Source organism: Amblyomma maculatum, chromosome 8, assembly GCF_055883805.1.
Source record: "Amblyomma maculatum isolate TAMU_Amacu chromosome 8, ASM5588380v1, whole genome shotgun sequence".
NCBI lineage: Eukaryota > Metazoa > Arthropoda > Arachnida > Ixodida > Ixodidae > Amblyomma > Amblyomma maculatum.
Genome location: NC_139351.1, coordinates 54,170,870 through 54,195,438, shown reverse-complemented (window position 1 = coordinate 54,195,438; position 24,569 = coordinate 54,170,870). Strand labels below are relative to the sequence as shown.

General features: G+C 45.4%; 1 protein-coding gene across 1 annotated transcript; it reads left to right on the top strand.

Annotated features, from left to right (window-relative positions):
- The first annotated feature begins 14,736 nt into the window (after nt 1-14,736).
- On the top strand, nt 14,737-18,756 carry LOC146181178 (uncharacterized). The gene is made up of 2 exons (XM_084575717.1): nt 14,737-15,794; nt 18,510-18,756. The coding sequence occupies exons 1-2, from the start codon at nt 14,737-14,739 to the stop codon at nt 18,754-18,756; spliced, it is 1,305 nt and encodes a 434-aa protein (XP_084431843.1).
- Nucleotides 18,757-24,569: the final 5,813 nt, after the last annotated feature.

The window sequence follows — 24,569 nt, the reverse complement described above, 5'->3', positions numbered from 1 at the left end:
ACGGCTGATTGGCGGCGGAGCATCGGAGAACGAGAACGACGGCCAGGTGAAGGCGAGCGGTGGGATCGGCGATCATAACTTGAAGAGGACTGCGGAGGAGGCTCAGGGAACACGGGCGAGGGGGACGGGGTAAGATTGTACATCGGCTCACGAGTATAGTCGTGGGGACGAGGGCCACGATTGCGGCACAAACGGGCCACATGGCCGGCGACTCCACAGGCGTAGCAAATGGGTCGGTTGTCTTGTGAGCGCCAGGGGTTGGTAGGCTGTGGCTGTAATCGACGGCGGAGAACCGGACGATAAGGGGGATTGTAGGCTGCTGATGTTGCTGATGTCCCTGAGACTCGTATGGGAGGGGAATCCGGCTGTATACAGGGGCGACAGGGGGTGGTGGCCGCACCAAAACATCAGCGTACGTGAGAGGAGCCGCCACCAGGGGCTGCTGAGGAGGTGAAGGCAGAACCTCAGCGACCTGCTCTTGTATAATAAGCTGAAGGGTGGGATTGAGCGGCGGCGCAGGCGCAGGTGCTGGGGGGCAGGTAGACAAAGAAAGCTGGCGTGCGACTTCCTCACGAACAAACTGTTGAATCTGCTGAATGAGCGACTGCTGATCCTCGGCACCGTCCCCGGAGAGAGCCAAGCTGGAAAGGGTGGCCTGCTGAAGGCCAGCACGTCGTGTGGAAAGCCGCCTTTTGCGCAGCTCGTCGAAGCTTTGGCAGAAGCTGATAACATTGGACACAGTTTGGGGATTTTTGGAGACGAGCATATGGAAGGCGTCATCGTCAATGCCTTGCATAATGTGCCCGATCTTCTCGGCGTCGCTCATGGTAGGGCAGAGGTCGACGACATCTTCTATGAAACTGGTGAAGTTCTCGCCGGTTTGTTGTGTCCGACTTTGAGAGCGTTGCTCGGCGCGAAGCTTACGTATAGCGGGACGGCCAAAAACTTCGGTCAGGCTGGTCTTGAGAGCCGCCCAGGTAGGGATGTCACTCTCATGGTTGCGAAACCATAGATTGGCCACGTCGCTCAAATAAAAAATGACGTTTGTGAGCTTCACGTTGTCATCCCACTTGTTTGACTGAAGAAAAGAGCCCGGGAAGACACACACAAGAGAAGAAAACACAGGACACGCGCTAGCGCGTGTTTTGTGTCTTCTTCTCTTGTGTGTGTCTTCCAGTGCGCTTTTCTTCAGTCAAATTACAATGCACCATCTAGCCCAACTTCAAGCTTTGTTAATCCCACTTGTTGTACGCACTTACGCGTTCATACGACGCCAACCAGTCTTCTACATCCGTGTCATCGGTGCTGCTGAAGATGGCTGGGTCGCGCTGACGCGCTGCACCGGGACAGATGACAGGCGATGGGGTTGGCGGTTGATTGGCGGTTTCAGGCATCGCGGAAGTGGTAGGCAACGCTCGGCTGAGAAGCTCCAGGTTGAGGGGATTGATGTCACCTCCACCACTTGTAATAGGAGTCCTTGAACAAGGCGCTCCGCCGTCAACAGTCAATGGAACGTTCTGGGATCAGTCGTTGCGCTTCTGTAAGCGCACGCCCGAGCGTCGCAGAGAGAGCTTCGTTGTCGGTTTCTTTCCTGACCGTCACGCGCGTTGAACATGGTTGTCGTTCTCTTCAGAGCATCAGGCGCTGAACGTATCAGAGCCGAATACCTGTTTTACAGTATTATCAGCAGTGCTTCTGCATGTTGCCTTTTCTTTGCTCAGTAAACACAGCTTACCTAAACCTTCCTCCAGGGGCTTGCAACTTCCCTATTACGTTTCTCTGCTGAATATAGATTGAACCATACGCTTTTTCCAACGTTCACAATAAAAAAAAAAATCGAACTGTGAAGAAACGGGAGTGGGAAGTGCATAAGCATGTGTGTTACGTACCTATCGCTAGAATGATCAAATTTCATCTCGCGAGAACGTGCTGGCATTCTTTTGTGGACTGGATCCAAGAGATTCAATAATTTTTTATGTAATTTTCATTATTTGCGTTGGATATTCATTCCTTCGTGCTTGCTAGCGCAAGGAAACATTCTGTTCAGTTCACTTTGAAACGCGGCCGCAGCTGCTCCCCTCTTATCTTGTCTGCCTTGAAGTCCCGCCACATTGCTGCATTTTCTTTATAATTTTTGTACTGTTACTCACACGTTTTCGGTGTTTTTTTTGTTAACCTAGTAGTGATCCATCTTCGTTAATAAATTCAATTTGTTCGCAATCTTGCTGCTGAAATCAAGGGGTTGAGTAACCAAGCAGTCGATCTAGAAAACTTTGCGGGTAGCAAATTGGTGGATTTTCTTCAGTCGCACTCAGAAGAACACGCTCGTTATTGGACGCATTCTTTTCTTCACGACGTCCGCACTACATTGTGTTTTCTAATACAAATACACCACCGCGGATATCATTGCGCGGCTTTCAGAAGCTGCGATACACCCTCATTCGCTGTATCTTGCTTTAAACTCGGTATTTAAAATGATGACGTCAGGATTTCAAATCGGCTGGCGACAAGACCTTGAAATGCCTTGCAGTTGCAGATAAATGCCTTATTTATTTTTAAATGAACGTCACCGCACCAAGACAGAACGAGCTAAATACGTTTTGCTTTAAAACGTATCTGAAATAAATTATCGGTATCCTTTTGTTGAGTATAGTCAAGCGTTGTTCTTGCTTATATATCTCTTGCTATAAACTTAAACTGTCACTCTCTCTCAGATATGGACATTTGAGAGTTTTCCAATTGACCTCGTTTCATAATAAAAATTAAAAACTTGGCGCCAATTGACGTCAGAGTTACACCGCACCAGGAACCAAAGTATGAACCAAATAAACCTTGCTTGCTTTTCGGGATATATTCTGATTGGTGTTGTAAATTTGCTAAAGCAACAGTCCGCCTGTTTCGAAGTTTAGGTTGTAGCTACAACAAAATGTATGCCGGCGACTGAGGAGTGCAAGCTTTCGCTCGCGCCAATTCGGTGTTTGGCATTCTCAAGCAGCCCCGCCGGGGTGGTGCAGTGGTAAGACGTCCGACTACTGTGCCGGAGTTCCCGGGATCGAATCCCGGCCTCGGCGGCTGCGTTTCGATGGAGGCGAAACGAAGTGGCGTCCGTGTGCTGTGCGATGTCAGCGCACGTTAAAGATCCCCAGGTGGTCGAAATTACTCCGTAGCCCTCCACTACGGCTCCCCTTTCTCTCTATCTACTTTCTCTCCCACCTTCATCCCTTCCCTTACGGCGCGGTTCAGGTGTCCACAGAGCAAGTGTGACAGATATTGCGCCTTTCCCTTCCTATGAACCAACCAACCAACCATTCTCAAGCAAGGAAGTTGGTCTATGAGATATATGTGCTTGTGTTGAAATCCTCGCCACGCCGAAAAAAAGTGTCGAAAGTGCAGAACGTACTAAAACTTCAAAACCTGTTCCAGGGAAAGGCATGAATGCCACCACTGATGCTTAGCCATGCTTTGTGGAATACTTTACAGCGCCGTAAGGATGTTCCCATGCTATATGCCGGTGTGGCAACCGAACTACTCTAAGACAGCACGGTGTAGTAGACAAGAGGCTTTAAAATGAATTACTGTTGTTGAGAATATCCTGCACCTACACTTATATTTATGCTCAGATTTCTGTTGCAGTTTTTAACCTTGTACAAATAAATGGCCAGAGTATTGTGTTACCACTCCATGGTTGTGTGTTGTTCGAACAGTGCTATAGCCTTCGTGAAATTATTAGGATCATCTTACCGCTTCTCATAGCCCTTCAGTCAGCGTATGCAGCTACCATGAGTCGCTACTGGCTTTCCGCTGTTTGCACTTCGCTCCAAGACGAATTTTCTTTTGTGCTGATTTTCAGGAATCCTTCGAATGGTATTCGCAAAATAGCCTTTATTTTTCTTCCCCCCAAAACATAAAGCAGTGTTCGCAGACGCCTAGGCGCATGCATACTTTGTCACATTTCCGAGACGCAAAAAATTCCGAGAGCAAAACATTCTCAGAGAGAACGTAAGAAGGCGCCATTTTTACCCGTTAGGTGAACGTTAGAAACAATGAAGATGGTGAAGATTACATTTTACCAATTAAAGTAGAAAGGATGATGAATCAATATATTGGGATATTCTTCGCAGCGATTCGAAAACAGTCAAGCTCTCAAACTTCATGGGAACTGTGTTCCATGTAGAAAAAAGCTTCAAAATGAAAAGACGTGAGCTTGTAAGGAGGATCTGAGACTATAATAGAAAAACAAACAGTCGCCAAAAATAATAAAACAAAAAAAGGCATAACATTGACGTATCGGGACTCGTTTGACACTTCACAATGTGTTTACAAAAGCGTTTTCTTATTCTCGCGAGTTTTCTGTTCTCTACCACGTTTCCAGATAGTTTTCCGTGAAACATTTGACTAAAGCCTGACACTGTGCTGCCACAATCAATATGCGTCAAGTATATACGTAGAAGGCAGCGTCGTAAACTTTTACGAGTAACTAATGTGGAAACTAAGGTGAAACAGGAAGGAATGCCGGAAAGCAGAAAGCAAATGCGGGTTATAATTCCACAATGTGACAAATGTAAGCATTAACGAAATGAGAAAAGTCACCAAGCCATAAGCCAGTACCATCCATGGCCGGTCGATATAAGCTGTAATGGGTCACTTGACCTGCCCCCTTCCGTTTCTCCAGAGAACTAATACAACGGCTCCATGCGTAACTTGATGAATGGTTTTTCCGGCAAGCGGACCTTCCTCTGATTGAAAAAACTTTCGCGGAGTTTTCCGAATTTTTTCTTTGTGCTGAAAGGCTAAGGGCCCATCTCTTGGGCGGCTGAAAGTGGAGTAAAGAGGAACCGAAATGGCTGATGGTGCCAGGAATGTACGTGAGACACGGCCCGCTGACTATATGTGAGAAGTAAGATATTCCCTTTTCTTTTAAAAGTTTTATTTTGTGCCACCTCTTCAAATTTCGTATAATACAGGCTAACGTCTCCTGTCTGAAATATTTCCAAAGATATATCCGACGTTTACGTGCACCGCCATGGCTCCCTGTAGTGGCCATCTCCGGCGCCTATTTACGGACTTGATGAGCATATTTATTTGGGAGCCACAGCAATATTTCTGACCTTCCTGCCACAAGTTGGCGGAGCAGATGCGCAGTACCTCCGATGAATTCGCGCGCTCGCAGATCTTGTCGCCGTTCTTGGTTCCAGGAGAAAGAATGTCAATGTTATAAAAAGCCCTTAACGTGCTCATTAAAATATAAAATAACCGTACCTGCTATCTGTATCAATAAAATAAACTCTACGAATGAACGCACTCGGTTAATCTCACGAAAGGAACCTTGCGCGCGCTGCCACAGTATGGTGGGTCTGACAAGTATTGTCGCGCTCATATATATAATAATGATGGTATCCCGACTCTTATTGTGCTCCGTATTAAGAATGCAATGTTTCACTAATAGCAATGCGTTCAAAGGGGAAGTAAGGTGCCAGTTGCATACAAATAGGCAATCATAGTACCTTCATCTACTACTTGATATTATTGCACGATTACCATTTTGATAATCAACCAGAAGAGCATTTCAGTTATCGAATGAGAAAACATTTCGGAATAGCTTGAGCTGAAAATAATTTTATTGCGAAAGCAATACTACACCAGGTCTAACCACTTATCGCGTGGTTCGTGGCCCGTGGACCTCCTCTTCAACCTCCTCGATTAGCCTGCCATAACATTTAAATTCATGTTACCCCTATGCCACGGGCAGGTGCTACCAGCTCGGGTCACTCCTTTTATATGGGAGGGTTGATATCAGAATCAACTTGCCAGAACCGTTTGCATTCTCGTTAACCCTACGCCACGCAGCCACGTTCATATGGCTTGGTTGAAGCGTGACTTTATATGCTGGCTTATAGCTTACGCTCCAGCATCATACCCTAAAAGGATGAGCCTGATCATCATCATCATCTTCTTCTTCATCAGTCTGGCTATACTCACTGCAGGGCGAAGGCCTCGCCTATAGTTATCCAATTAACCCGGTTCTGTGCTAGCTACATCCACTTGACCCCTGCGAATTTCTTAACCTCATCCGCCCACCTAACTTTCAGCCGCCCGCTGCTACGCTTTCCTTCCCTTGGAATCCAGTTTGTTACCCTCAGCCACCATCGGTTATCCTCTCTTCGCATAACATGTCCTGCCCATGCCCATTTCTTCTTGATTTCCACTAGAATATCAGTAACTTGAGTTATTTCTCTAACCCACTCTGCACGCTTCCTATCTCTTAATGTTACCCCTACCGTTTTTCGTTCCATAGCCCTCTGGATTGTCCTCAACTTAAGTAGAACTCTCTTGGTTAGCCTCCACGTTTTAGCCCCATAAGTGAGTACAGGTAAGGTGCAAACGATGAGCTTAAGTATTCCCAATAATGCAGCACCTTACACTAATATTGGTTGTTTGTTTGTTTATTTCGACCTCAAAGGCCCCATTGAAGGGGCATTACATGAGGGAGTGGGTTACAGGGCATAATATTGCTTCGAGTGATGCTTTGAACATTGATTGGTTTGTATGGAGCACGACGTCGGCAGGCTTCGTGATAGGAGAATAATGTAGAAGGAAAAAGAAGCTTACGCCGTTGCTTTTGCAATTCAACTATATTAACCAGAACTAAACTGAAATTAATGTTTCCTCTTTGACCGATGGTGCCAGTCCAAAACCGACTTTACAGCACTGCAGATTGGTTGTTGTTTTTTTTAGCCTTTTATGATGCATATGTCAGTCCGAGAGTAGGACAGCTAGTAACCTCAAGCAGCTGTCGGTGTATTATTTTACTTCTATTACTACCAGGCGCTTATTTTTGTGTTATTTGAGACACCGTCTTTAGAAATGAAAAATTACGATTCTAGCCTTTGCTGCGTTCTCGGATCTTTTCATTGTGTCATTCGTGATGTTAACGTTGCCTAAATTCTATGAAGATCAACTTGCCCAATTTTACTGACCTCATCAAGTAGCGCGATAAGCACACAGCTGAAGGATGAAAGGAAAAAAAGGTTCGTTCAGGGTGGCGTGAATTTTGAAATGGGAACAAGCATTTCAGGCGTTGCTGGCGGAGTAAAGGAATGAAGCAGTTGCAGCTTCCCGAAAATCTTCCAAACGTTTTCACGCCCAGTCCCGCTGCAAAAAATGTACAATCGCTTCAAAGGATGAGGCATAGTGGATTCTATTTATAAACAAAGCGGAAAGCAATAAAATAAAAAAGGTAACCGGGATCATAACGGATATTCTCTTGATGTGCTTAACCGCGGAGGTTCGCATGCATAATGCATTGTAATGATATCCAGAGCCTCCTTTTTATCCTGTTCTACAGAGTAGCTCTTGTTCAAGATTGAGGACCGAGAACGGCTTCAGTGCAGAGTCTCTCGTTTTATATCCAGCAGATCATGCGAAGACAAGAGCGCCAGGAAGGCTTTGTGTTTTCCTCCCGAGAACAAGAACTCTCAGGGCGGTAAAAAGCTGGGTCAGCACATTATAACTTTTTTTTTTTTTTTGCTTTTGGCAGTAAAGGTACCCGATCCCTAGGCGAGGAGAGAGAGAGGGATACAATTTTATTTGCCCTAGATGTTGTGAATTAGGGCAGGTGGCGTCTGCGTGGCCCCAAGGTGGTGGCGACCACCTGGGCTCACGAAATAAGTCCAAGCTGTGTGCTCCTGTCTAGGGATAGAAATTCGCGAGCTAACAAAAGCAATGATTACTATTTGTATTTCTTCACTCACTTCTATTTTTATGGCTTGCTCTGTGGCCTTCTCATTCTGCAAATAGTAATAATAATAATAATTGGTTCACAGCAAGGGGGAGGCGCAGTATCTATCATGCTTGTTTCGTGGACGCCTGAAACGCGCCGTGAGGGATCGGAGGAAGATGGGAGTAAAAGTGGAAAGAGAGAAAGAGGAGCCGTAGTGGAGGGCTACGGAGTAATTTCGACCACCTAGGAATCTTTAACGTGCTCTGCATTGCAGACCACACGGATGCCTCTATGTTACGCCTCCATCGAAACGCAGTCGCCTGCTGTCGGGAACGAACCCGGGAACTCAGGCACAGTAGTCGGGCGTCTTAACACTGTACCACCGGCAGGAGTGAGGTGGTATCACAGGATACCAAAGAGGATATCAGCATTGCGCGCCCACAACGTACTAGTAGTCCCTACGCAGCCATCACTATAGTTTAATATTAGTAATTTCATTTACACTTTCATATTATTGCTTTCGACCAGAAAATGAACGGAGTTCTGATGAGACCGATATTACCAGTGAAGAGGTTCTCACTGAGGAACATCAATATGAAGTCGTCAGTGGGTTAAAGGACAAAACTTTCTATGTTGTGTGTCACGTAACATATTCCCGGCCAGGGTCAATTAATACAGAGCGTGTTGTTTCGTCTGCCTGGCGTACCTAAAACGAGCAAGCCATCAAATGAGCATTTACGGCAACGAAGCAAGCAAATTTTGATTTGCATTAAAGTTACTTGCAGCAGCATCCATCTTCCGTCGAATCTTTCTGTTCCGATGGCACTAAGTGTGTTATTGTCGAGGTAAATCATTCCGCCGAAATTTGCTGCCCAGTAAAACATCAAAAATGCCTCGCACAATTTTCGTTTGCAATTACTAATAAAAAGCAGAGCGCTATTCAGCGATATCGAGTTTCCAAATATTAAGACCCTTGCTTAAAATTTACATTCAAGGACCACAGATAATACCTTTGCTTTTTATGCTTTGTAATATTGCTCGACACTGAGCTTGTAATGTTGAATTATTGAAAGTCCAATAAAATATATTGTGGAAAATATTCTGTTTCAAGTAACTGCTTCATGCTTTTTGCTACAGTGGGTGAGAATGTACGGTTGTAATGCTGTACATTTCATACTGTTGCAGGCGTACTGTTGCATTGCACGTATTGTAGAATAAACGCAAATTTATCGAATCGGATAGGCTGAGAAAACAGCTCCACTAAATAAATAAACCTGAATAATAAGGAACCCTTCTGATTAGAAATGATAGGTATAATATGCTGAAATTTCGCTTAGAAAGAAAATACTTATATTATTGCAGAGTACTAGTGGTACGCAAGAAGCGGGATGAGGTAAGTTGTGCCTGATGTGCAGCTTCAATTAGGAACACAACTGCCATGTATTCTAGGGAAGTGTTGCAATATCGTTAAGGGAACTTTCGTGGCGATACCTCAACTTCTCGCAGCACCATATGACGAGGCCGCGACGAAAATAGCCTCATTGGGACATGAGGCAAAAAAAAAAGGAAAACGTCTAACGGAGCCTGCGCACATCGAAGAAATTTTGGCACTGTGCCACCACAAGTCTTTATGCCACCGCTAATATATTTGTACTTCCTATTCCTAATCTCACAAGGCGTCGATAAGCGATGCTGACACTTCCTGTCACTGCAACTTTGCTGTATGCATTGCACTCGAGCACAAGCTTTATTCACCGAGGATTGTAGCAGCGCTATGTACGCGACTTGTTTTGGAGTGACCCATAGAGTGTGAAATATATTTTTCTGAGCGATATTTTAGGCCTGTCTAGCGTTTTATAGAGGTGCTAAGTTTTATGTCGTGGTTTAACTAAAACTCGGTTGCTGGCTCTTTCCTTGCTTACAATAGAATGTATGTTGTTGGTTCTTTTTGCGAAGGTTCTTAAACCCTTCCTGTCGTGTAGTTTAGCGTGCAGAAGAACAGGAGGCGTACTTGAAGGTGGTGATTACAGAGCATATATTTGCAGCAGAGCATATATACAGAGAGTACAACTGGAAGCAGAAATGAATTTATAAACATGACACTTCGAGCTACTTTACTCTTAGACCTGACTGGTTAAAACCTAACTAGAGCAGTCACGTGAAATGCCTACGTATGGAGTCCCAGCTCAGAGTCGACTAAACTCTCTTCGCTCATATCCCGTTTTACACAATCACGAAACAAATAGGGGCGGTCATTTTCAGCTACCGGCCACACATATCAATTGCCCAATGAAGAAATATGCTAGATGGGTATAGCCCCGGGGGTTGGCCACAGCCTCTAACCAAGGACCCAGCTAGCAATACAAATTTGTACAAAGAATAGGGCGACACTTTGTCCAGTGAGGGTGTCGTACCCTCTTCTGCCGGAAGACTTTCTTCCCGCTTGCCTTCCGCTCACCGCCGCCCCATTCACGATGCCGCTGCTAGGGAAATTCCTTCCACAGATGCACTGCCACACACCACCCGTGCCTACTTCTAAGAGAAACTACATGGAAAGGGGAAGGACCACCCAGCCGCTATGCTGAAGGCCCGCGCCGAAGGAAAGGAAATCTTCTGGCTTCCAGGTTCTGAGAACAATGCCCGAGTCAAATTCTGAGTGCTTCTTATGGAGCTTTTTGTAGCATCAGCGGACAACATAAGCGTGACCGCTTTTCGCACTGCCCAAAGTCACAGTATGAAAAGAAGACCCAAGTATCATTTGGGTGCTCGTTAACGGCAGAAACGAAGGGTGCCATATATGTGACCACCCGGCAGCACGTTCCGCTGTGCCTCTCCCCATAAATGAATAGCCTTCGGGCTTAAAGTGTCACGGAAAGCCGACGACGACGGTCCCGTCGGCTTTCCCCACACGTGGCACACGTGTAGAAGGGGGGCCGCGTCCACAATACAAGAAGCAAACAGGCTAGTGGCGGCAGCATCCAAAGTCGCGCACCTGGAAGAGATCAGCCTCACGTGCGGCCCTACACATGTCTTCAAAGTATACTGCGCACATAGAAACAAGGACGAGAAAGGTACACAACAAGCGCAGACTCGCGACAGAAATTGATATGGAAGGAAGCACATCTTATATGCCTTCAAGCATCATATATAGACCCATGCGCAGTTCGGAAATCTGCACTCTTCTTTATAAAGCTTGATGAATGGTCACTTGCACAATCATCCCCAAGCTTACCGATGAAAAACGCCTCGGCAAGTTCCCGTGCAACCTGGTCTCCACGTCTCTTTAAATATTCTGTTTTCTTTAGCAGGGGCAGGCATGCCTTGTCACGTGTAGCTTCCGGACAAGCGCAGCAGTGCAAGGCTAAATTCGACCCTGTCTTAGTCCTCATAGAAAGCTGGTGTTCCCTTAAGCGGTCATTTAAACACCTGCCCGTCTGACCGATGTACGCCCTTCCACAGGTGTACCTCGTAAACAACGCCCGTCCGATAACTAATATATGGGTTGGCATGACGCTACCCGCAGTCTTGCGTACTTTTCTCTTCGGGTATGATAAGCGGGCATAACGAGGCCAATTTGCACGGTGCAGACAGCACCACCGGCACGTCGTATCTCTTCGCCACATTCTTCAAGTTGTGGGGAACCCTGGAGCTAGGGCAGCACTGAAGGCCTTCTTTTCTCTGACCGTCCACACTCCTGGCACGGTCCGGCTTTCAGCTTTCATAGGAGCTTCTCTGCCACAGTGGGAATGACCGAAATCGGGAAACCAGCTTTCACCAACCTATTGGCCTGATTACTAAGATTCGCATCTACCAGGCGCACGCAAGACTTATCCAAGGCACCTTGCATACAATAAGATGCAATGGCCCTTTTCACTGTCTTCGAATGTGCCGATCCAAACGGTAACAGGCCTTTCTGGACCCGTGGTGAGTACATCCAACATACGTGGTCTGGCGTTAAAGTCAGGTTAATATTTAAAAAGTGCAGTTTGTCATGCCCCACATACTCGTGGGTTAAGGTTAGAGCTTTGCCGTGACGTCTCAAAAAGGATAAAATCTCTTCCACAGTCACAGTGCGGGCCACATTAGGTTGACGTTTAATAAAACCTAAATAGTCATCAACATATCTAAAAACGTTCAGAATTCGTCGTCAAAAAGGCGCGCCATATCACAGTCAATGACGGGTAAAAAGATGTCATCCAGTACTGGTGCTACACACAAGCCAATGCAATGCCTTTACGCTGAACAAAGTACTGGCTGTTAAAGGATACAAAGGTTGAGTTAAGATAAAATTCAAGTAAAGACATCAAATTGTTCAGTGACGACCCGCACGTGTTTTGAAAAGCAATCACACCCGTGCTCTCAATACAAGGTCTGACGGCAGAAAACAAGGCATCGTGAGGAATAGAAAAGAACAGATTTTCTGCGTCAGTAAAAAATGCGAACTCTAAAGATTACGCCCCCTGCAGGCGAGCAACAATATCTCCCGAGTTTCTCGTCGAGTAAGGGTCTTCAACAAACAAAGACAAACTGCTTTGAAGAAATCTGCTAACTTCACGTTGCCAGGTATTTCTTTCACTAACTATGCACCTGAAGGGCTGGTCCACTTTGTGGGTTTTTACAGTAAAAACAATTCTAAACTATCACGCTTGCTACTATTAACAGCTCTCGACAGCTTTTCCAATCCAAGGTTATTGCAGAGTTCAAAGGCTAGGGTCTTGACCTTAGATACCTTTACATTCTTCTGAATAAAGTTCTTATCCACTGCTTGAGCGGCTTTTTCCTCAAACATCCCTGAAAGCAGGATGACGAGTCCTCCCTCCTTGTCAGCTTGTAGAAGGGTCAGGTTGTTGTCCTTTAAGAAAGTCACAATTTCTTTCACCGACGTCTTCAAGCTGAAAGCTCCCACACTCACGGTACTCCGAGGCTTAGTTGCAGTAGGCTGTCAACACCGTCGAGTAGACACCGCTCCTGGTCCTCGTATGAAGACTTACATGCCACTTGCCGGTTCAAAGAAAGCATTTCGTGCGCAGGCACTTTGGGCTCGACGCTGAACTTGGGTCCTTTTCTCAGCACTTCTGGGATCTCTGTCGGCAGTTCGGTGTCAACCAGTACAGTCACAGAACCACCGTCGTCCTTATTCTTTGGCCTATCTTCAGGAAGACAAAGTAATAGGCATCTCCACAATAATTCCAACGCCCGGGGTGTCTCTCGTCGTAAAGACCTTACCTTCGCTTCTCTTATCAATTCCGGGTCTGTTCGGTAGGCAAGGACATACAACCAATCATGCAGAAGCCTGATTTGACGCCACTGCTCGGACCTTAGAATCTTAAAGAGGCGTTTTACATGGCCAACAGACGGCATAACGTGGCCGAAGAGAGTGATGAGCTCCGTCGGCACTAGCAGGCAGTAGCCTAAAAATATAAAAGCACTGGACCCTGTTCGAGTAAATCATATCATCGGTAAGCAAGGCAATGTAACAAATTGAGCATGTAACCATCAATAACCATCTATGTGGCACTGATTTAATTAATTGCAACTTCTTTGTTTTCAGGATACTCTTGTGGCAACGTTGACACCACAGCGGTGCAAATAAGAAGTGGCTATCTGAAATTCGAATTGCCTTAAAGACTTCTGGGGGAATTCCAGTCTCAGTGGCCTTAACATTCTTCAATACTTATTCACAGGGCGCACACTGGAATCTCTAGTAGCATTAGAAACACATCAAGTAATAAACATTATAATGACAATGGGCACTCATGCATTAAGAAATCAATACATATTCATGCACTGAGAGTGCATCAGAAACACGGTGGCCAAATTGCTAATGAAACTTATCAAGAATGTATCAAGAAAGTGTAGATAAATCTTAATGTACATCATGAAAAATGTAATCAACAATAATTCAGAAACTAATTTAGCTTTTTTGTAAGGGAAATGAGTCAGTTTCTAGCTTTTTCAGTCGCTAGTGCACGGTAGCCAAGATTATTGAGATGTTTGAATAGACGTTAAGACAAAGAAACAAAATTGCGGATTCAACATATCCGTAGCGTATGGGATTTATTCGCAATTGTCTCTTCGCCGTTCGCGCTGATCGATGGCAATGTTAAAGCCGAGCTCCAATTTTAGGCAAGCGCCATATTACGACCGAAGTTTGAAGAAGCCGGTTTCATGGGCTTTTGGCTTTTTAATGCAAAACCTTTCTAGCTCCAGACGACAGTGCAAGAAGAATCGGGGATTTTTCAGCAGCACATAGTTGAACAAACACAAATCTTGTTTAGAGAAACAACAATATACTTAAAAGCAAGGATAAAAGACAACAGCCTTAGAGCCAACAACGAATTAATCTCCGACAAGTCCTAATTACCGATTTTGCCTACATTTCAATTATATATATTTGTGAGACCTGAAGTTCAGAAAATGCTTGCTGCTGTAAAATATTTCATTTGGTTTAAAAAAAATTTTGGTTTTAAATATCTGCACTAAGCGTGTTGTTTTCAACGCACTACAAGATGCGCACTAGTTTAGGAAATAAAAAATCGCCTTTATTATATTATTGTTTATGGCTAGTCTGCGGGTGAACGCCCTAAGCGCGGACCCTATGGAATACAAGCTTGATACTGAAGTATCATGTGATCGCATTGTGCGCGATTGGTATGTATTGTCACGTGATGCTGTGACGTGTGTGAATGGCAACGCCGAGAGGGGGAGCGTGGCACTTGTTAAGAAGTCAGCGCGCAGATCGCTCGTGCGGGTCTCTCAATCTGTACGGCCCAGCATGCCGAATAAACATGTTGCTTAGTCGCTCTGCCTCTGCTTCGCTCGCCGCGGCTACAACATAATTGGCGACGAGGATGGGATCCCGCTGGACTACGTAAAACGCATCGCGGCGTTCGTGATCCCGCTGGACTACGTAAAACGCATCGCGGCGTTCGTGATCCTGCTGTACTGCGTGAAACTCATCGCGGTGTGCGAGGAAGCACCGGCGTTCGTGGAGAGCGTTTGGGCGAGGCACAGGGATGGCAACGCTTGGAAGTTTCGACCAGTTCGTCGAAGACGGAGACGAGGATTTTGGGTCCTACGTGGAAAGGTTCGAGCACTTCCTGAAGGCCTCCCAGGTGAGCGACGACCTCAAGGTCTCGATGTTTATTACGGCAATAGGCAAGAGGGCTTACAAGACGCTGAGGACTTTGCTAGAGCCTAAAACGCCAGAGGACAAGACTTATGCGGAACTCGTAGAAGTGCTGGGAAGTCATTTCACCCCAAAGCCCATGGTCATCGCAGAACGATTCAAGTTTAATCGGCGGTACCAGCATCTGGGAGAGTCCATAGCAGCATATGCAGTGGAGTTGAGGCGTTTGGCAGCTTCATGCGAATTCGGGGAATTCCTCGATGAGGTTCTTCGAGACCGCTTTGTAGTGGGCCTCTGCGACAGCGCAACGCAAGCAGAGTTGCTGAAGAGAAGCAAGTTGACGTTTTCGGACGCCTGCGACGTTGCGAAAAGCATCGAGCTAGCGCGGAAGGAAAGTCGGGAATTTCAACCGACCGGGACGCAAGGTACAGTCGACGCCGTACGTCATAAGCCAGGCGGTGGGAAACGCCAGCAGCCGCGTTCAACCGGTGCAGGACTAGCAAGGGACCGAGTGTCTGAATCGCCGGTCTGTTTTCGGTGTGGCTCAGCGCACGAAGCATCGAACTGCAAATTTCGCAAGTATCGTTGTCGTGCATGCAAACGTTACGGATACTTGGCGAAAATGTGCAAGTTCAAGTCTAGAGACGCGGCTAATTCGGTAGCTGTGGAGGACGCGGATTGTGACCAAGTGTTGTTGTACAATGTCTATTCTTGTGCAGAACGCCCAGGGCATTATGAAATCTGTCTCAAGGTAGCCAAGAAGGATGTTAACATGCAAATAGACACGGGTGCGTCTGTTTCCATTGTGCCAGAAACGCTATACAGGAAATTGTGGCCCAGTCTACCTAAAGAGCCTTGCCACATAAAGCTGAGGACATACGGTGGGTCGCCGCTAACAGTCACAGGGAAGTTGACGGTTCCAGTTGAACATAATGGTCAGTGCAGGCAACTTCCGCTCATTGTCGTTAAAACCGACAACAATAGCGACATTGCGTTGCTAGGGCGTGACTGGCTGAAGGCTCTTAAGCTAGACTGGTCAAGTGTGCATGGCGTGTGTTTAGACAAAGTTGCGGCGCTACTTGAGAAGTACGCAAAGGTGTTCGAGCCCACTCTGGGGCTGATCAAAGGTAGTCCAGTCAGGCTGGTTTTGAAGGAGGGGAGCAACCCCGTATTTTGCAAAGCGCGAAAGGTGCCATTTTCTTTGAGGGAAACCGTGTAACTTGAATTGCAGTCTCTTGTGAACAGGGGAGTGTTAGTCCCTGTACAGAAAAGCGACTGGGCGACGCCCCTAGTTGTTGTGCCTAAGGCGAACAACAAAGTCAGAGTGTGTGGGGACTTCAAGGTTACATTGAATCCGTGCCTGCGAACTGACCATTATCCACTTCCCGTGATGGAAGATTTGTTTGCAAAGTTGTCAGGATGCAAGTATTTCACAGTGCTTGATTTGTCGACAGCGTACCAACAGCTGGAACTGCATCCGGAGGCACAATCAATGGTGGTTGTCAATACACACCTGGGGCTTTTCAAGTACACGCGCTTGCCCTATGGCATCACAAGTGCACCTGCTATTTTCCAGTCTGTCATGGATGATGTGTTAAAAGGGCTTGAGCGGGTAAGCTGCTACTTGGATGATGTGCTTATCGCAGGTTCAACATTTGACGAATGTTTTCATCGAGTGGAAAGGGTGTTGGCACGTTTTCTAGAAAGAGGCATGCGATTGCAAAAGGAAAAGTGTAAATTCTTTCAGACATCTGTCTCTTACCTAGGCCACATTCTGGACGACAAGGGCGTTCGGCCATCAGATGAAAAGGTGAAAGCGATAAAAGAGGCACCAAGTCCAAAAGATGCGGCACAGTTGCGAGCTTACCTGGGCTTGATTAACCTCTACGGGAAGTTTGTACCGAACATGTCAGCTAAGCTTAAGCCTCTGTATAATGCTCTAAAAAAAGAAAAGGGATTTCAGTGGTCACAGGAAGCTGAGCAAGCGTTTCAAGAAAGTAAGAGCTGGTTGACACAAAGCAATGTGCTGACATACTACGACCAGAAAAAGCCGATAGGACTAGTGTGCGGCGCTTCGGCTTACGGCGTAGGAGCCATTCTTTTTCATAAGATTGGAAGCGACGAAAGGCCAATTGCCTATGCTTCCAGAACGTTAAGTAAAGCAGAGCAGGGGTATGCTCACATCGAAAAAGAAGCCTTGGCTGTTGTTTTTGGGCTGAAAAAGTTCCACAAATATCTGCTCGGGCATCACTTTGAGATTTACTTCGACCATCAGCCAATGGTAGGCTTAATCGCTCATGGTAAGCCCGTACCAGTGATGACAGCAGCCCGCATGCAGCGCTGGGCTTTACTGCTTGCAGCGTACGATTATCGTTGGGTTTACCGCAAAGGTCGAGAGGTTGGAAATGCTGACGGTTTTTCAAGGTTAACACTTGCAAATCGCAATTATGTCTCGGATTATGCACATTTCTTTTCAGTTGTTGATGAAGTGCCATTGTCTGCTGTTGAAATTCAGAAGTGCACTCGAACTGACAGAGTATTGTCGAAAGTGCTGTGTTATACTATGAGTGGTTGGCCGCCGCATGTTAAAGATGATGAGTTAATGCCTTATTTAATTCGTTGACATGAGCTATCTGTAGATCAGCAGTGTGTTACACGGGGAAATCGAGTGATTATACCTCGTGGGTTGCGCAAACAGGTGTTGCATCTTTTGCACGAAGGACACCCCGGGATGACGCGCATGAAAATGCTCGCCCGTAGCTTTGTGTGGTGGTCTCAGCTCACGGAGGACATTGAGCAGATTGCGAAAAGCTGTGACACGTGTCAGTTAACACAAAATGCTCCGCCACGTATCCCACTGATAACTTGGGGTTGGCCAACTCGCAGATGGCAAAGAATCCATCTGGACTTTGCTTTTACCGATAACCAGTGGCTCCTAGTCCTAGTGGATGTGCATTCCAAGTGGACAGAAGTGTTCGTCATGCCATCCACCTCTACCGAGAAGACCATTGAAAAGCTGCGGAGTGTCTTTGCGTCCTACGGCCTGCCAGAAGAAGTAGTTACGGACAATGGTCCACAGTTCTGTGCCAAGAATTTCGCAGACTTTCTCCGCAGGAATGGGGTGCGGCATACCAGGATGCCACCGTACCACCCCGCATCAAATGGAAGCGCAGAGCGGTACGTACAGACCATTAAGCGGGACCTTTTGCCACAGGTTCTCGACGAGAGAAGAACAGGGATCAAGAAAACCTTGCAACATCGGGTTGACCAATTTCTGTTCACATACCGAAACACACCAACCGCAACCACGGGGCTGACACCCGCGGAATTGTTTCTGTCATGGAAGCCGCGCACACGCCTGACCTTTCTCCAACCGAACTTGGAAAAACGTATGGACGACAGGTTCTACCAGACGAAAGAGAAGGCTAACGAGAGAGGGCGGTCATGGAGATCATTTGAGGAAGGCGACCATGTGCTCGTCCAAGGACTACGTCCTGGGGAATCGAAGTGGTTGCGAGGCGTTATAGAACAGCGGTGCAGTGCATCCACCTACAATGTTAGAATAGGGCAGGAACAGAGGTTTGTGCATGCTGACAACCTACGTCCGTGTTCGTTTCAAAGTGTTGAATCCGGGCCAACTGTGTATCCTTCTGTGCCTAGTTCAATGCCTGATTCTGTACCGGAAGAGTCGTCTACTAAGACCCCTTCCTTAGATACGTCTGAGCCACAGGATTCCTCAGCACCACAGCCTGCCCAAGCATCTACGTTGCGGGGACAGAACGCCAGTTCGCCTGCAAGGTCCACGCTGCCTGCACCACCGCTCCGGGAGCATGCGCAACCTCCGGACACGCCACCTCTTCGGCGCAGTGCTCGTTCTCGGAAGCCTCCTGATCGTTATACCCCATAGAGCTGGTGTAAAACAGTTAGGGGAAAAGGGAATTGTGCGCGATTGGTATGTAGTGTCACGTGATGCTGTGACGTGTGTGAATGGCAACGCCGAGAGGGGGAGCGTGGCACTTGTTAAGAAGTCAGCGCGCAGATCGCTCGTGCGGGTCTCTCAATCTGTACGGCCCAGCATGCCGAATAAACATGTTGCTTAGTCGCTCTGCCTCTGCTTCGCTCGCCGCGGCTACAACAGATACCTTTTTTTTTTCATGACGTTGGCGTGACTTCCATTCCTCAAATTCCCACCACAATATCTAAAAGCGTCTAATCAGTTATGTGCTATGAACTTCGTATCATTTGTGGACAGATATAAGTTCATCGCTGCAAAGGACGTAGAACGAATCAGTTTAAGGCACCGCAACTTGCAGGAATCATTGAAAAATTAATGATTTGAGAATATGGAAACGAATATCACAATGTGTAAACAACACTTGCCAGTATAAAGTTGGTATTGCTTGAAGCGTCTAGATTTCTAATAGATTTATATCAGTTGATTGCTTCAAGCGGTCGTATGGAGAATTCCTGAATAAAACGTATACCAGAAATTGTTTACCTGTAAGCTCTTTCTCTTAAATGCGTCAATTATTTGAAGGCATTATGGAATTTTGACCTAGAAGGTGAGTATAGATACCAATGATAAAAGTAAATAGTATGGCAGGCTACCATTTACTACAGTCTGATCGGTCAAGAGTCGCAGCACCTTTAGCGGCTGGGCTAAAGCCAAAAGGACGCTCAGTTGTGGATGTGTCGGGAAGCGACCGGAAAGTTCGTTGTTGCAAGGAGATATATCACATAGCAACATAGAATGTAAGATCTATGACGCAAGGTAAACTGGATGTCGTCAAGCGATGAATGAACAGATTATGTTGGGAAAGGTTGAGGGTCGCCGGAGAAGGGGTAGGCAGCGAACGCGATGATTATATGGCATCCTCGAGGCGCTGCAGATGAAGTTATGTGATGTTAGGAAGATAGTGAGAGACCGGAAAGTGTGGCGTGATATGGTTCATAGGGTCACGAAGAGTTAGACACGACTGAACCACTGAACTAAAACAGCGTACTAAAATTTCCTAACCCGTTTTCTTTTTTGTTTTGTTGTTGTTGGCGCTCTTTTCGCGATATGAAAGTCCTTTCTGATCTCGAGCGGGGCCAATAGCTTCCTGCAAAACGCGTGTTTTTAAAGATAGAGCGAAATCCTAATACATCGAAGAATGCGGAGAAGAACGGTCTAGGCGCCAAGCATATACCTTTCGTCTTGTCCATTTAGTGTTTTGAACTGAAGGCTTTTGCAGCAAATGAGTATTTTGATATACACACAGTTGCGGTGAGAGGTAAGGAAAAGCTTAACGAATAAAGCTTGGCCTGTTACAAAATCATATAAATAAAGCTGTGAGTCGTAGCCCAGTGACCATCAGAATGTTAATGACGTAAACCACGCGTGAATCACTAGGTCAGTTGCTGTATCAGAATGGGCCCTCATCGGAATGCTATTTTAAAATAATCACAGAACTGCTCCGAGTGGAGGAACAAAAGTCAGGCCACGCCTGTGGTGTTTTCAGACCGTCACGTTATTCCTAAAGAACCGACTAAAATGATCTGTAGAAAATTTTGATGACTGACGAATGCTATCCGAAAAAGAATATTGGTATAAAGTGAGAGAACCCCTCAGATATTATCCGGCTGGGCCTTATTTTTGCCAGAAACCGTTAGCATTTCGCAGTCACATTAATTAGTTAAATATGTTCGTAATGCTAATGTATGCAAACTATTTAGGACCTTAAAAGTGACGACATTATAAAAGAGTTCGAACATAACCCTAATTTTTTAACAAAGCTTCGAGATATAAAAAACTTATGCCACCGAAAATTGGTCTTTGTGCAGACCGTTTTTATTCCGTCAAATGTGCAAAATATTATTTCCGTGTACTTGTTAGCTGATTAATTTTGACCAATTTTATTTGCCACTAATAAAATTCAACTTACCGGGGGAACACAGGGCTTTCAGAGCTCCATAAATTGAGGCTTACTACTCAAATATGCCGCTCACTTTCCGCGTCAGGCATCTCCAGACAATTGTGATTAATATTGTGTAAATTTTAATATGGCCGCATATTTAAAAAAAATCAGGCAGGGACCGTGTTCGTCCTTAGTGCAGCTATAACGTTGGAAGGTAATAAAATGTACATTTCTCGCACGATTCATACTGTTATGCAAGTCTTAAAGAAAACATTTCCTGTATATCTTATCTTAAACTGAATGCGACAGCATTAACGCTTTTTACAGCAGCGGCGGGTATTAGAGGACATGCCATATGCGGTGCACCCGCATCATAGAGAAGGTTTCGGCCTTGATTCCTCAGTGACAGTCTTTTCCGTTAGCCATGCGTTCGAGCGCTTTGCCCGTTTACGTGCACTCCGAGATATAGCAGTTCCCAACCACCTACGTGAAGGCGAAATAATGTTCTGCTGAATTTATAGTCGTTGCTTCTTGAATTCCCGTTCATCGAGTCTTATCATTTGGTGTAGCTATGCGACCACCCAGAACAGAACGTCTCAGCGTGATCCTACAAGTTATCAAGGATGACCCATGAAGAAGCCTGGGCCGTCTTTCTTATCGTTTTACATATTTTTTTTGCATATCTTATAAACCATTCATAAAATCTCCGCTTTTAGCAGCCAGCACCAAGTAAGCTGACAAAAAGATTGAACCCATAGGTCGCTTTTGAATGACGTGAGCTGTTTTTAATTCAGAAAGATTTATGACACAGAACGATCAATACCTGCTTCTCTTATCGAACTTCCTGAACCATGATTGGGCGGCCGTATTGCAATGTTTCTGGATCTCTTGAAGTCCCCTGTTGCAGAATAGAAAGGTATACACATTCCTGCCGAGCAGAGTATGACTTTTGTGCATAATAGAGGTGAAGAAAAACAGCGAGAAAACGAAGACGAGACCACACAACACTGTTTTTCTTCCCCTCTATTATGCACCAACTAGGCTGCCAAAATGCTCCCTTGGACTTTTGTGCAAAAGCGTTAAAAGTGTAATCGGCAGAAAAATCAGCGTTTGACGTCCAAGAAAAAATGCGCCCCCAAACTCCAGTTTGGTCACCGCCACTGCAACGTCACAACAAGGAAGGCCAACCAGCAGCTTCTGTCCAGCTTGAAAGGACGAAGGCGAATGGAGATATTTGAGGGTCTTGTGGTAATCATAATGGTCAGGTCCAAAATTTAATTCCTCAAAGACGAAGACAAAAAAAAAAACCTTCTACGCACGAACAACTTCATGCTTACTTTATAACAACTTAATACGCCAATTTGTGTTGTAGTCCCCGGAATTTAGTGTAACAATGGGCCAACCGTTAAGTACATATTAGGTTATCACAAGTACGAAAACAACCTTGGCCCACCCTATCTCTTTGTTAGGCCTCTTTCTAAGCTGTGGATTCCAAAGAAACATCATTTCGATTCTTTTGAAGTCTCCCCACGTAAACGTATTAAATACTTCAAAAATATTGCTTCGGAGATCATTGGCGAATGCGATGACATCTCGCCCGATATTTTTCAGTTTCAATGGAAAAAGTTTCCACATTTTATCTATGTTTAATTCGCATTTTGGCACTTCAGAATACAGCGGCACGAAAAAAATAGGAAGAGATTCATTTTAAGACGCAACTTCCCTGAAGGCAGAAAAATACGGAACATGTCTCTGTGCAGCGAAATATTCGATAGTGATAAGCCGTGTACAGCAGCATGTCCGCTCAGGGATACACTAGCCTAAACAGGGACAAAGATAATACCTCAGCAAAGAAACGCTGCTGCGTTTTTCAGAAATATGCACAAAATAAAAGCATTGCCAGCCCTAAAGCAAGTGAAAATTTAAATCACTCTACGTTCCGCTCGCTGCCGATATAATTAAATCTCCTAATGGCCACTCTATGCGCTACATAGAACGCATTACTTGACGCTATAGTTGGAGCTAGGCATAACAAAAATTAACACAAGACGCAAAAAACGCAGAAGCCGTAGTGAAGCAGAGGCAAGCAGCAATACCCAAAAAGTATCGTGCATTAACTCGCTTGCTCATCACTGCAGCATATATTTGGACAATAAAGTGTTCCAAATAGTACAAAACGTTGCAAAAACTTATTTATTGTTCTTTTTTTAAGCGCGTTTAGAATCAAACCCACTCAAATGGCAGCTATTTTGCAAAAAACAATAAAGAAAATAGCTTGGTTCTGGTAGCTGACTAAACGGAAGCGAATGTAAAGGCTCTACAGTTGCTTTAAACTGCATGATCGCCTTTTTTCGACGTAGCAACTATCACAAATGAAACCAAGTATTGCATCAGTTCACTCCCATTCTCTAAGTTCTGTCACTGTCATTTCTAACAGCCGCGGATGTTTTAACGCCAGAATTGACGCGCTCTTTTACCAATCAAGTTAGACAATTTTTCCTTTTTACTTACCTGAAAGTGAAAGGTAGGAGTGTGACGAAAAGATACCTTCCTAGAGGATTTGTGGCCACAGAGTGTTATACCACCGGCGAGTGGGTCACCATATTTGTAGTTACTATTGAAGGATCGAGCGATAGCAGGACAGAATACGTAAGAAAAGATATCTACTCAATAAACTAAGCCTCCGTGACACGCTCCAAGTATTCTTCTAAGTGTCTCAGTAACCGTGCTCAGCCTTCAGAGTGTCGAAACTGTTGTCCAAGTACTACGTTAGTTTAATTCGGAGGAATTCCTTTACAAATAGTAGATATCCTATGTCCTATTTTTAATGTGCACTTAGAGTGACGAATATTTTCACTTGAACTTTCCTACCGTTGCTCCTCTTCAGTCTTAACTGAACCTAAATTGGTTTGGTCAGGTCTTCTAGCTGGACTGTGGGTGCTTAAGCTTTAAGAACGCTGTTTTTGGGCCTCCGCGATTTGCGTAAGAATGATGTAGCGAGTAATAAAACTTACTGCCCTTCAGCCAACCAAAATATAAGAAGAAAAAAAGCGAGAGAAACGTGAGCGAAAGGAAAGTGCGAGGCATAATAGGCATTTGTACAAAGATACGGGCTTATGCAGTACAAGCTTATAAGCCTTGTAAATGCACGCAGGAAAACGCATTATGACGAAAGTTGAATGCCATCTCTGAATGAGCCTTACTTCCTTGGCAAAACAAAGGTCACCTCGTTAGTCTCCGACAGCTATAAAGACCAGCCCATTAAGAGCGAACATAAAAAAGGGTGGCTGGACTCAGATAAAGGCGTGCTAATTGTTCGTGAGCAACAATGCTGGTAGCATGTAGTCGTACAAGAAACGTGATGGCCTACCGTGCAGCACCCGCTGTGTTATGCGATGTAGTTTTTAAGACGCGATTGTAGGCTTTTTCCGTAATTAGGAGCGGCGTCTTTGGCATGTCTTGAAGACCAGGATAACACGCCCTGATGTATGCCGGCTCATTACAGGTACGCCCTTCATATTCTAGGCAGCTTTAGGTCATAATTCCACACAACTCTAAACTGCTCTTTCTGTTATAGTTATTTTTGAGATCTTAATAAAATGTACCTCACATTCACTGCGCGAGTAGTGCGCATATGTTCCTGTGATGGTAAACTATTGTTATTGGTATCTATCACAAATAGCCAAGAACAATGGAGCGACAGCATGCACAGGCACTGACGAAACAATTGTGTTCATCAAACCAGTATTTTTTTGTCACAAGCAAGGTTTAACTAACAAATACTTTTGTTTTGAATGGGATGAGCTGTGTTCCTGTCGGATAT

Bases quoted from the DNA above. Each gene is read 5' to 3' on its own strand.
- LOC146181178 (XM_084575717.1), top strand. From the start codon at position 14,737: ATGGCAACGCTTGGAAGTTTCGACCAGTTCGTCGAAGACGGAGACGAG. The intron at 15,795-18,509 runs GCAACTTCCGCT...TTCTGTGCCTAG, and splicing joins GAACATAATGGTCAGTGCAG to TTCAATGCCTGATTCTGTAC.